Source organism: Pygocentrus nattereri, chromosome 11, assembly GCF_015220715.1.
Source record: "Pygocentrus nattereri isolate fPygNat1 chromosome 11, fPygNat1.pri, whole genome shotgun sequence".
Lineage (NCBI taxonomy): Eukaryota > Metazoa > Chordata > Actinopteri > Characiformes > Serrasalmidae > Pygocentrus > Pygocentrus nattereri.
The window spans coordinates 21,017,436-21,031,627 of NC_051221.1; the positions used below are offsets into that span (position 1 = coordinate 21,017,436).

The 14,192-nt window shown below is 40.3% G+C and overlaps 1 protein-coding gene across 4 annotated transcripts in view; it reads left to right on the plus strand.

Annotated features, from left to right (window-relative positions):
• mob2a (MOB kinase activator 2a) overlaps nt 1-13,851 on the plus strand; it is a 51,579-nt gene extending 37,728 nt beyond the window's left edge. For 3 of the 4 annotated variants that reach the window (XM_037542867.1, XM_017682943.1, XM_017682942.2), the window contains exons 2-5: nt 7,938-8,098; nt 8,537-8,630; nt 11,323-11,447; nt 12,344-13,851. In XM_037542867.1, coding sequence (XP_037398764.1) covers nt 7,938-8,098; nt 8,537-8,630; nt 11,323-11,447; nt 12,344-12,618 — 655 coding nt within the window. In that variant the 3' untranslated portion in view covers nt 12,619-13,851. Of the gene's footprint in view, nt 1-3,429; nt 3,587-7,937; nt 8,099-8,536; nt 8,631-11,322; nt 11,448-12,343 lie in introns of those variants that run through there. The other variant, XM_017682941.2, reaches the window with a different exon arrangement.
• Nucleotides 13,852-14,192: the final 341 nt, after the last annotated feature.

Consider the following 14,192-nt stretch of genomic DNA (forward strand, 5'->3'; position numbering starts at 1 on the left):
GTGATTACAAACTTTTGAATAGCAGTGCACAGTATGTGATCAGCATATTGCATATTGAGGGATGTTTGTAGTTGACTGTCTTGTTTCTTTCTTTGTTGCCCATCTTCATGCCTTTGTAGAGAAAAATTATATGATGAACTTTCCATGCTTTCAAATTTGTTGACTTTCCAACCCAACCAGTTTAACCAGATAAGTAGTCCAGCGTAGTTCGGGATGTGTCAGTGTAAGAGCATTTTTTTGCACTTGGTTGGATTGTGCTTTGAGATTACAGATTTCAGATTAAACTAGTACTGATGTTTTTGCTTCCAGAATGTCATTGATGTTGATAATACAGGCATAACTTATTGTGACTTCCTATTATGGCTGTGCACTGTAATTATTATGGTAAAAATTTCATCTGTCATTATTGGACATATTGAAAGCCTAGTTTAAAAGTAACTAGATGAGAAGTGGTCAGTTATATTTAACATTTACTTTTTATTTGAGACACTCATATTGGTCATTCTATGAGTAATTAAAAACCTTGTATGCCCTGGGAGTAATTTAATAATAATGGTAGGAGTAGTAGTAGGAGTAGTAGTAGGAGTAGTAGTAGGAGTAGTAGTAGGAGTAGTAGTAGGAGTAGTAGTAGGAGTAGGAGGAGTAGTAGTAGTAAATAAAAAGTTTAAATAGTTGATTTGCTTGTCTAGTCCACAGATCTCAGTGGCTTAATGGGCTGACTTTAACAGTGTGTCTTGTTCCCTTAGCTCATGCTGAGTTTTAATCATCACTGACATCACTGGTAGATAGTAATTTTTTTTTCCTTCCTGTTGTTTAACCAGTCAACTGTGAGTTTCTGTTCACACATAATGTGAGGCTCTATACATGACAGACGGGCTATCTACTGAAATTACTTCTTTTACTATGAAAGACCAGCTTTGGTTACAGAATTACATTATTATTATTATTTTTTTTTACTTGTTTTCTCTCATCAGTACTTGGTGTTATAAAAATAAAGGATTTGTGTGAAACACATGTTGGACAATCAAAGGCCTAAATTTATGAAACGTAGGAAACAAGTTACAAGACATGAAAAATGCTGTTGATATGCCGCTTTAGTTTGTTCATGCGGTGAATCAGGTGATGAATACACATTAGAGAAAGAACACATTCTGTTGTGAGTCTTCGTCATTGCATGAGTTTCCAGTGATGTCAGAGTGAAGGAAGAATTCAGTCCTGTTGTTGAGTGTTTAGGATTTCTGAAATTGTTGTCTATTTTTACCCAAAGTGATGTTACATTTCAAACACTGTCCTGTTATCTTGTGACTCTTGTGTTCTTTGAAAAGTAACATGATTTTTGATATTTTGATAAGTGTACGAATTCTGCCCTGCCTGTTGCACCAACGCCAGTTTGATAATGGTGACGTCTTTATAAATGAGGATTTGTCATCATGCATGTAATGGAAAGATTAACTGTGGTATTCAAAACATCCGATATTTGCTTCTTCAGTCGTGCTCAGTTTTACCTAAGCAATAGAACATGAGAGGGAGTGATTTTTGTATGTAACACTATGGCTGTGACACGGTTGCAGGCATGACCCGAAGGCGAGTACCGTAGATTGTCACAGCTGTGATGATATTCATTATAACATATGACCTCAAGTGTTCTTTTGCTTTTATACAATAGGTCTTTAAATTAAATAAAGTTAAACAAAGAAGATCCAAATATTGTATCAAATATGCTTTAATATTGACCGTACTTTACAGAATAGTAGCTTTTTGTGTGACAAATCCATAAAACTGCTGTAATATCACGTTCAGCTCAGCTTTTCCAAAACTTGCCAAATTAACCTCAATGTTTTGTTCCAGTATTTTTACAGCTCATCTTATTTGCTGAAGTATATTCTGTTCCTTTCTAATTTCAACCTTAGTTGTTCAACCATCGCAGCTGCCGACCAAATCTTGCCCAGGAGTAATGACTGGTTTGAAATTTGATTTGATCTCACACTTCTGCAGAATCTGACCAAACAGACTGCAGGTCAATATATATTATTAGAAGTTCTCCAATGTATCTAAAGTAACTGTTATAAAGGCTTATGTTCAGCATTAATTTCTATGTCTCAAGTAAGTTTTCCTTTCATATTGATTCTTTTTTTTTTATTATGACTGTGAAAGATGTAGTGTAATCTTTATCAGCTTCCTCCCTCCTGATAAGCCAACCATTACTCATTCTTTCTTCCTATTTCATCCTCACCTTCTCACCTTGTCCTTAAATGCTAAATATGTAATCTGTGACTCCTGTTTGTGGTCTGAATTTGCTCTTTCTGAGAGAGGCCAGACCCACAATTACACAACTATCCTTACCAGGAGCAACACTCCTTTTCCTTCTCTTTCCTTCTTTTGTTCATTTCATCTGTCTGCTAGGTTCAGATGTTGACTTCTGCCTTTTGTCCCTCATCGACCCCCTAAATGTTTTGTTGTAATATTGAAGCCTTCTTTTCTTTTTCACTTTTAATGTTTTGTTTAATATTTAGGCTTTTCTTTCTTTTTCACTTTGACTGTGCTCATCAGAGTCGAGTAAGGACATGTTTTTTCATTGGCTTTGACAAGAATCTGAATGTAGTTGGGCTTCAGGCAAGGTTCAGTGTCATGAGCCGGAATGTTGTTTCAGTTGTCTGAACATGCTCATGAGTTATGGCTCCAGTGAGTACTTCACCAAGAGACAGTTTAGAAGCACTGGTTAAAGCTGCTGTCTGCTAGATTCAGAGGCCTTTTATCATCAACTTAACTTTTATCTATGACCACATGGCATTTTGATGCCTTCGGTTCAGAACAGCTTAATGATTAATAAACAAATCATTAAGTGAAAGTCAATAGGAGCTGCTGGTTTCTGAATTTAGAGTCCTATAGGTAAGTTTGAGGGGGATACATATTTTCAGTTCCTTGCTTCAGTATTATAGTAGAAACAATGGGAACATGATGATGATGATTTTTGGTCTAGAAGTGTTCTTAGTAAAGCTGCCCTTTACTGAGAAATATCTCTGGCTTTTTCTGAAAATCTCAGTGTTACTTTGCTTCTCAAACTGAATGTCATTTCTTAAGACGTTTCTTATTGAACATGAGGATGTGAAGTGGAACATAATTAAGCATTCTTCAATAACAAGGATTCTACCACTATCAGTTCTTCCTTTTTTCAGGCATCTCTGCCATATTTTTGCTCTAGTACTGTTTGAGTTGTGTGTGTGTGTGTGTGTGTGTGTGTGTGTGTGTGTGTGTGTGTGTGTGTGCGCGCGCGCGCGCGCATATATACTTTTAGCGCTGCAGTCGTGCATTTATTGGAGAAGGCCTCGGAACACCAACCTGCACGGTGTGCATTCAAAGCCCCGCCCCCGCCTCTTCTGATTGGTTGACTTGCAGTGGGCGTTGCATCAGCAGTTCCAAAGTTTTGTCCCGCTCTAGCTGTTGCTCAGTGAGCGCAGGTCAGGAGAAGCGCTGTGGGCTGCTGGTCCATGTGATTGGAGCACTTTTTGGATATGCACTCTCAGAAAACCTCCAAAAGCGGACTGAGTTGCAAAATGGTCCTTCAGGCTGTGGGCAAGGTTTTAAGGTAAGTTTACTTCGTTACTGTGTTTAACCTGCCGCCATGGCCGCGGATGAGATCAGCGCGCTAACGAAAAGTCTACACGCGAATTTATCGGAGCTTCGCATGAAGGAAATTCGTGCCTTAAGTTTGATAGTTTGGTGCGCTGCCCTGCCCCTCAGAATGGCGGTGGTGTTTAATGTGCAGAAAAGTTTGAAGTTTGAACTGTTTCTATCCACCGCCACGTTACTGGTTCTTTTACTTGGTCCTCGGAGAAGCGGACTGTCCGTCTGTGTTGCAGGAGCAGCGTGTTGTTTGAAAGCCGTGTTTTCTCTGTTTTTTGCTCTGTCTGGCGTTTCTTTTTGCGCTGTTTGAGGCTCCGTGTCCTCACACTGCCGCGCATGCGCCTTCAACATGGCGCACATACGTTGGTGTAGCCTCCGTATCATCACACTGTTTTGAAGTTGCGCTCCTGCCGTTGTAAATCATTCTTCTCTGCGGCGTTTGCGCAGCTCTTCAGAGTTATAAAAAGTGCCCAGCTCCCTTTCACTGCGGCTAGCAGTGCTCCAGCAAGAGAAAGCTGGGGTTTTAACTACAGCTTGCAGCCTGGCCTGTTCTTTTTTTGATGTTTTCATATTTTCACATGGGTAAAATTCAAGAACCTGCTGCGTTAAAGAGTCTGACGTTTAGTGCATAGTAAATGTCTAATATGGACTTTTGAGTGCAAATATCCTATAGTGAGAGACAATAGGTGAATCTCTTGGGAATGAGGGAAATGAAACTAAACCTCTCGGAGATTACAGTGAACTTGTACTAATTAAGTTTCAATGAATATTCCTTTTCATTAGAAGTTAATTTAGTTTGTGACTTTGGTGGCCATCATATTACCCAATCACCGGTTCGCTGCCCCCTTTACTGGGGTAATAAAATCACACTTTTACCTTCTCTCGTATTTTGGGTGTTCACATATGTGTCTCTTGGTGGTGCGTAGTTGGGGGAGAGACTTTGTGAAGGCTTCATCTTCAGTTCTTCATCCACAGAGCCCTTGTAATGCTGATGGGCTCTTGTACCGACCCCTTGGTGTTGATTCTGAGTTAAACAGGCCTTTACCTGACCGTCTACGTCTCCTTTTGTTCTCCATGTATCCACCACCTATCTGCATTTTCTTTCATGTACAGGAAAACAGAAGTAGATCTCTGTCAGATTTGAACCATGAGAAAAGAAAAATTACCTGCAGGTAACTTGTCTGAATGTTAAGTGGAGGTTTAACAGCTTCTGTAAATTCCCATTCAGAAGCTGGAGTGGATCTGTGCAGCACAAGCTCAATGGTGCTATAAGCTCTCTATGAAATGTACATAGTTCTTGCAGTGTCCCTGATGGCGATTACTGTTAATAATCTCTTGTTTTTACCTTGTTGGCCATTTTCGTCTGCCATTCCCTGCATTGATCCCATCAATACTGCTTAAAAGAATAGATTTTTGTCATGTCACATTTAGGAGTGATTTCCGAGGGCATATGGACAACTACTGGCATCCTAACCAGTGAGTGCGTACGTTTAGTGTGCTTATCAAAGCACGCTATCTCTTCTTTTGTCACTGTTAAATTGAGCTGTGAGATGTGTGCAAATTGTGAGAACTAGCTTGAATATTCAGGGCTCTGCTTGAATATGGAGTCTTAAACTTTTGTATGAAGTGCTTGATTTGATTAATAGAATTTAACCTCTGGATAGGGAGACTGTTAGACCTGTTAAAAATTCCCTTTAGAACCATTCATTCATCTTAATGAACGCTTATAATGCAGTGTTACACATTTAAACACCTTAGGTTTTGGCTGCTAGCAGCTCTGAATGCAACTTCTGTGCTGGAATTTTAAAATGTGTCTGCTGGAATTGCTTAAGGTAATGCCATCCATATGGTGCCAGTGAAGTTCCTTCCTGGATCACCTCTGTTCTGTTTGAGCCAGAGCAGAGCATTGTTCAGCTTTAGTATGTAAACCTACATACGCAATGTTCCTGGGTGCTTGAACCAAAGACAGTTCTTGTGCCTTGAAACCAAACTGCTTTTACTGCCAGAGATGCATAGACAAAATACCTCTAGGCACATTTTGTAGAGGCTTCCATAAAAGCAAGCAAGAATGCTCTTCCTTCATTCCCTTAAACAGCTCAAGCGTATGTGTACCAATACACACGCCACACACAAGCACAGCTAAATATGCTGGTTGGAAAAATACCTTTGGTAAGTATGTATGAACATATTCAGTGTTCTATGTACACTGAATTTACCCCAAATTATATTAGTTTTAAATGAGGAAAGAACATCTTGTTCCTCCAAAAAACAGCAACGGGTTCTTGTAACACATTGTTTTATTTAGCTGTTTCCAGTTTTTTGTTTGTGTAATTTTCCAGGAATTTTTTTTTGTAATTTACATGGACAGGGCAAATTCTAAAGGCATTAGCTAACTTATTTTAGGAGAAAGAAAACTTCTCACTGCCAGCAGCCCTTTTGTTTGCTTGCTTACTTGGGTTCCTCCTTACACACACATACTTGCTCACAAATCCATGTGTGCTCCTGGTAACTTCCACATTTCTTTGCCATAAAAGGTACTGTAGGCTCAGTCCAGGCCAGAAAGCTTTGACCAGAGAGCAAAACCAGCCACAGCTTCTGTACATCCAGAGAGAAGATAAAGATCGCCTGAGATACTACAGCCTCATGTAGTTGTGGGTTTTTTTTTTTTTTTTTTTTTAAAGATTGTCTCAAGAAGAATTGTCATTTCGATGTCTTAAGAAAAACACTTTGCTTGCAAAACTTACCATACCTATTTTAAAGAGATCTCTCACCACCAGATGCAAAGGTTTTTCCCTCACATTACACTCAAGATCAGTTGTAAGGATTTTAATGTACTAAAGCCCTTTCCTCTCCCCTCAGCTGTGCTAGTCACTCAGAGTCAGATAGACTCAGCAGGCCCTGGCCATAGTTCCCTTTCATTCTTGTACCAGCTGTACACGACAGCTGCCTACCTTTCTCTTGCTCTCCCTGCGTGCTTCCCGGACTGATCCGAGATCATTAGTGACATTGGCTGAGGCTGGGATTTTGGAAGAGTAAGTTGACCTTAGACCAGTGTGAAAGGACATCTCGTGGTGCCTACAGATGCTTACATCTGGACTACTTGGCGTTCCATACTGTCTGCCACACATGAGGACAAGCTGGTTCAACATCACTGAAGGACCTACAAGAGTTGGATTGCTTAACGAGTGCATGTGTGTGGACCTGAACGTCTCTAGTTACTTTATATCAACAATAGCTTTGATTCTTGATTCTAATGTGTGGTAGAGTGTGGGTATGTTAATGTTTAAGCCAGTAGTTCTCAAACTAATAGTCAGGGCCCCTCAGATAGTCCACTTTTTTACTCTGTCCCAACTCAACACACAGGGATGGAGCTAAAATATGGACTATTTGGGGGCATCACTGACGATCGGTTTGAGAACCATTGTTTTAAGATGATTCCTAGTCTCCTGAGCTTAATCCTTCTGCTCTACTGTGGGGGCCTAGTGAGATATTTACACTTGGATATAAATAACGATAACATCTATCCTGCTCAGATGCAAAGCAAAATGATGGAAATCGCTTCAGGGTGTTCCTTTTTGTTGGCCAGTGCTTCAATAAGACGTTTGTGGGCTTAGGACTTTAAGTCCTTTTCCTGGTTTTCGTGGGTTGTCCAGGAATGGGAAGGAGTTAATCTTAATGGGAGGAAGAGAGAAGGAGGCCAAAAACATTTAAGTGGGAGAAGGGGATGATTGCACAGTATTGAGCGAGCGTGTGTGGAGAAGCCGGAAATTAAGGTCAGTAAGAAGAGTGGTAAATTATGGGTGCACACTAAAATTCTGTTGTCCTGCAACAAATCTAAACCTAAACACAGTAGCACTGCCAAAAGAAAAAATGAGGAAGAGGAAAGTAAAGAGCCTGGAGAATAAGTAGGGTGTGAAGTGTTCTATGTCAGAAAGCCTTTTTTTCTTTTTGGACTATTTTATACTGAGCTTTAGTTTTTTTGTGGCAGTTTACACATCGTTCCTGTGTAGTCCATTTCTCTGTTCTTTCCTTTATTCCCCTGTTAACACCTTTTGGCTTGACCCTTGCCCATTGACCTCAGTCACAGACAGTTTATGGTGGAAAACTGCCACTGACGTGAGGTTTTAACATTTACACTTTAAAGTAGTTTTAAGGCAGAGCTGGAAGTATAAAGCTGTTTTCTCACCTGAGTTTTAAATGAGCCTGGTGCTTTTTAAAAGCTGAACGGGTTTCACTGCAGAACCACTATTGACAATAGAGTTGTAGTTTTTCTGTCTTGCTATTTTAAATTTCCACCTTTTTGTGTTCCGTAGGAAGTCTAAAACGAAGCCCAATGGAAAGAAGCCTCCAGCTGAAGAGAAGAAGCACTATTTGGAGCCGGAGTACACTAAAGTGCGGGTGGTGGACTTCGACCTCAAAGAGCTGGTGGTGCTGCCCAGAGAGATAGACCTCAATGAATGGCTGGCCAGCAACAGTGAGTTAGCCCAGTCTGTCTGATTTACTACATAAACAGATTCCATTCACCGCCCACCTTAAAGCCATCAGGGACATTTGTAAAGACTTTTAGTTAAGTTCCCAAACAAACAACTTCCTGCCAAGCGAGTTGTAGGACCTCACTTTACTTGTTGGGTTTGTTGTTCATGTGATTTAGTTTAGAAATAAGCAGACATTTTAAGGGGAAGTACTTTAGTAGCTGGGATCACACCACTTTGTTGGTATCAGTCAGTGAATCTTATTCTGAAATACGTTTCGGTTTCATATGAACCCAGTTTCCTCATGAGCTCACATTGTGGCTTTAGTGAGTCCTACATTCCATGGAACTTTGGACGCAAATCATACATCATTGTCTGTTATTTGATAATTATTTCTTGTTGTTTTACTCAGACTTGATCTTCTCTTATGTTCTCCACAGCAACAACCTTCTTTAATCTCATCAACCTGCAATATAGCACAATCTCAGAGTTTTGCACTGGCGACACATGTCAAGCCATGACGGCATGCAATACGTAAGTCCTTGTTTTGTTAAAATTTCACAGTGAAGTCTTAAACCAGGGCCTGTACTCAAACTGTTTCAAAGGTTTGTTGATTGATTCCACATATAAAAGTTCAGAACACTTCCTGTGTCCCATATTTGGGTAATAAGCTTAGACTGTGACTTATGAATCTGTTTTTTAAGTTACTGAACAGTGTAGGTCCTATCATGAAGTAGGCTAGGAGTGCTGTTTAAAACCAGATTTCCTCAGTCACAAAAACTCCAGGCTAACTGTCGAACTGCAGGGCTTCCCTGTGACCTGCTCCCACATTGGCCTCATTTCTTATTAGAGGAGACAGAGAGAGAAAGATTGGTGACTGGGTCTCTGAGAGGAAAGTAGGTTAAACCAGACCTGGAATTTCCAGTGCATGTCGGCACACATTCTTTATTTAGAATTTCCTTTGTACCTTTTGTTGGCATGTTGGGTTAACATTTCATAAAGGAGGTTTCATTTTTAAGGTACCATGGGCAAACCAGATGAAGTGGTGGTTAAAGCGTGAAGTCAGTTGATTTCTCAGACTGCTCTGGTGAGAGAGGTTTGAACTGAGCTAAAGGATGGGTGGAGATCAGTATTCCAATGATTGTAGTATTAGCTTTACCATTATATGATACTAAACCATAATTATCTGACAGCTCACACTCAGTTCACAGGTACTTTCATTTTAAAAATGGTTACAGATTTAATTATAGTCCCGTTTAATTGCTTGTTTTGCCATCTTTTTAATTTGGAGGATCATCGTGAGTTGTGGGATAAAGTACACTACCTTGGTTTTAATGTTGTGGTGTTATGCCTTTAAGGTAGAGAATGAATTTTGCAAACTGACTATACTGAAGTTTTGCTTCAGCTGTGTAATCCAAAGAGGAGGATGGTCTGTTTTTTTTCTCCCTTTACAAATTCATCACCTAACAAGATGGCCCTGTTTGGCCAGAGATTTAGAGGTGTGTGTGTTGTGTGTACGTCTGGGGCAGGTCCCTCTGCAGGTGACGCATAATCACACCTTGGTCCTGCTGAACCGGATCTCCCACTTTTTGAACCCCCACCCACCCACCTCCTACCACTCAGCCCTTTTAACTTTGTTTTGGGAGAAAATACTCAAAACACTCAAACTCAGCCTGTAAAATAGCAAAGATGGGTTTAATCATCAAAACAGCCTCCTCAGATGAAGTCATTGGTGGTTGGTTAGTGTAGTGGGTAACACCTCTGCCTTCTACGCTGGAGATTGGGGTTCAATCCCCACCTGGGTAAGCACCCTACACTATACCAGTCCTTGGGCAAGACTCCTAACACCACAACTCGCTCTGGATAAGAGCGTCAGCCAAATGCCGTAAATGTAAATGTCATTGCTGTCTCTCAATAGCTGTGAGTATTCAGGTGACAAGTCCTTTACTATCAACAGTTTGTAATTTGAAAGCGCACACGATGACACACTTTTAGGTTGCAGTTGTGTAAGATCTGCTTCATTATGATGAATGCATGTTTTATTGGCCAAATAGAAGACAAATGGTTATTTTTAGCCATTTTGGTCATAAATATTTTTATTTTGTAAATTTTTAAATTGGACAATTTGATAATGGACTATATGCTAGATTGAAGAGAAATGGAAAAGGAATTTCACGTTTAAAATTCAGCTTAATTCACACAGTGAGATCTGAGTTTTTTGATGATCGTTCACTGTAGAGAAACTAACAGACTTGGATTTTCTTTGCAGCGGTGGTGATGGGACACCACAAACATTGGTTGTGATGTCCACAATGCAAATTAGGCAATTTTAAATGGTTACCAAACCGAGTGGTGAACCTGCACATCAGTTTTCGTATGTAATGTTAATAATAGTAATCCTTTGGGTATCCTGCATGTGCCTCTCAACCATGAATGTATTTTCAGCCAAAAGCTTATCTCCAAACTATTGTAAAGATATCAGGAAATGTATTTACAACCATTTTGTGTAATAACTTTGTGTAAGGGAGGATCTTGTGCCGAGCGATGTTTGTAACGAGCAGTGTTTGTAACCTAGATGTAGGCTTGAGATCTCATTAACATTTATTGTGGCTGTTGTAGGTGGCAGTTGGAAACCCGTTACTGGCACTGAGCCAACAGCGTAGCCTGTTCAGCGGGTCTCAGATGCAAAGTGCATAGGTTTTGTTTTTGTGGGCTTTAATTAACTACAGTAATTATTTCAGTTAAATTTGAGCACTTGAGCAGGTTGGGGTTCTCCCCTGTCCCAGTCTTTCAGTTTGCTCGTGTTCATCCACAATGCATCTTTGGTTGGACAGAATGTGGTGTTAGCATTGGTTATCGGTCAGTGGGTTCCCGTAGCATGGTCAGCTATGTGGAGAGACTACATTCCTGGGGATTTGTAATGTCTACACGCCTTGGAGGCCCTCCACCCTTTCTCCTGTCCATCCCTCTCATTGCACGCCTCCTTAAACACTCTGATGGTGGAGGAATTCCAGTCCATTACTTCCAACCTGCGGCTTGGTGGAATGGCACCGTTCCACTGCTGTGGCGTTCAGTGGGGGCAGATAGTTCATTCACTTGGCTGCTGTTGTTAATTAAGATAATGTAAAGGGGAATATTTTTTTCAAGCATGTGACATTGTAAGCGTTTGGAAAGTGTTGAGTTCTGCTTCTGTCATATGAACACCTTTCTTCTCATATCTGTACAGAATATACTACTGGTATGATGAAAGGGGGAAGAAGACCAAGTGTACAGGACCTCAGTATGTGGACTTTGTCATGAGTTTAGTGCAGAAACTAGTGACGGATGAGGAAATCTTCCCAACGAAATATGGTAAGCAAGCTGGTGCCACCCTGTGGGCATTTCTGCAAATGTCTTTTTTTTTCTTCTTCGCTGCTCTATAGAGATAAGAAGAGCTTTTGCTTCCTCCTTAATGTAATTTCTCATACAGAATTTTCAGCAATAAAAAGGTCAGTATCAAATTGAACAGAAATGGTTACTAGTAACGTGTGTGTGTGTGTGTGTGTGTGTGTTTATCCGTAGTTGGTGAAAACAAACATTGTTTCACAGAATACAAAAAAGTATTTATTTGTAGTTAAACAATTGTCTTAACTTTTTTAAGAAGTTAAAATCTTTTTGTTCTTACTCTATACTAAAAATAGGGATGCAGGATGATATGAAAATCCTGTTTGTCTTAATGTGTCATCTTATTATTGTAATCATGAAGTGTATCCCAGAAGAGCAGAATGTTTAGGCAACGCTGGGCTACTGTGCTCAAATGTTTTATTCATTTTACAGCATTTGTAACCCTACAGAGATGAATGCTTTATTTTTCTGTAACACTATTCCAAGTAGATGTAATATCTACATTTTATGAATGTTGGCATGGAAAATACTGGATATCTGCTTTGATTCTGAATTTCCATATCAGTGAATTATAATTGGAGATGAGGCATGAAACACTGGAACATGGATAATAAATGCTGTTTTTGATCAGAACATTTTTTTGATTAATTAAAAATTTACTTGAGAAAAATGTTACTAACCATTTTTTTTGTCCCATGTTCTGTTTCCAGTCCCTAAAAACAAATTTTCTACACGCTTGACATTGGGCTGCTGTACCACTGTCAGCGCTTTACCTACGTTAGTTATTTCTTTTTAAACCTGAGCCAGTACATCCTCAATGCTTTAATACGTGCCTCCTCTCTTTCTGTGGTCTCTTCTCACAGGTAAAGAGTTCCCTAACTCGTTTGAGTCTCTGGTGAAGAAGATCTGCCGATACCTGTTCCACGTGCTGGCACACATCTACTGGGCGCACTTTAAGGAGACGGTGGCGCTGGAGCTGCAGGGACACTTAAACACGCTGTATGCACATTTTATCGTCTTTGTGAGGGAATTCAATCTGGTTGACCCAAAGGAGACATGCATCATGGACGACCTGTCGGAGGTGCTGTGCACCCCTCTGCCCCCCTCCCCTCAACAGAACCACGTGACTGAAAGATGAGCCGCCAGCATTGCCGCCGAGCCCCATTAGCGCAGAAGAAAAGGAGGATGAAGAGGGAGTGAGACGAGGCCCTGGGCAGGGCCGGGCTGCTAGCAGGACTCGCAGACCCTTTGACATCCTGATCACTTTTTACCACCATAAGAGTCGGTCAAAGGGGCGGAGCAGGGGGGGAGGCAGTGCCTCTGACCAGTGCACACTGGTGTGGATTCCCCCTTCCAAAAAACAGCCCCACTGTCTACCTTGCAATCTGACTAGGAACAATGTTTTGCTTATTTTTTTAATTGTTTTATCATTTCATTTTTATTTTTGTGCACATTCTTGGAGGATGTGTGTTGTTTTATGGGGATGGTGTTTTTCATATTGGCCCTTAGTACCTTATCAAAGCCTAATTCATGAGACTAAGGCACTGTCTGACGCTATTAGATGTTATAGAGAAATACATTGAAAATCTAGCACCCCCTCATGTGGGAGAAATAATTATTGCGAGGTACCAGCTGTCCTGACTGTGAGTTCTCTATGACTGGGACTTCATTATAAATGTTCGTTCCAGTCAAGCTGGTTCCACTTCACTTGTTGTCTCCACTCATCACTCCTCATCCTGCCTGTCTATTTCCTCTCTCCCGTTCCTTCGTGCATAGTTAAATTCTATTCTGATGTGCTCAGGCGTTTTGAGAGGTCACGCAATACTTTAATACCAGAGATGAATGTCTTGGAAAGTTTTGATCACCAGAATGGTTATTTCTTCTCTCTCATACGGTGACCAGCATCAAGCTGGTGGAATGTGGATATGATGACACAGAACGGGTGAGACTGATGTGTGGGTCGATGACACAGGTGGTTTCTGCCTAGGATGAAATCACCCTTTTTGTATCAATCCCATTTGCTGGGGCAGAACGATGAGGATCCATCCTCCAGGGTCACACTTTTTTTTTTTTTTTTGTTATGAAAGAGTTCATTGAAATTATGGCAACCTACTTGTATGTAGAACATGCACATTCTGCTTGCAGTTTTAAGAAATAGATTGTAACTATATAGACAAAATCGCAAGTGGGTTATGTCAGAATAGCCACCATGGAGGGAGACGTGTCTCCTCTTTTATTTATTTTAACTTTTTATTTGCAGGGTTCTTCTGTTCTCGCTTTCTTTTATGTATTTTAATTATCTAAGTTAAAGCAATTTATTATTTTAAGCTCTGCAAATTATAATCTTAATAAAAGATGAAAAAAGTACCAACCTGACTCGAGCTGTTTTACCTTAGCAGTAAAAAACAAGACTGTGAAAAACTCAGTAAATTTCTTATGTAAAGATGACCAGGAAAGCTGAACCGTCATTAAGTGATGACTGAAACAAGTTATTAACATGAATTGTAAGTAGCAATTGATATTTGCTGTTCAGTTATGTTTTGAATAGCTGTTTTAACGGAATGGTTCAGTGAAGAAATCACATGTACGCAGTTGTCTGCTTAACCCAGATGTAGTCAGTCAGTCAAAACATGTTGGTGTGCAACTCTTGCTTCTTTAGTTCTTTAGTATCACAGGTGCTATGAGGCTGACGTTTCTAACAAACATCAGGTC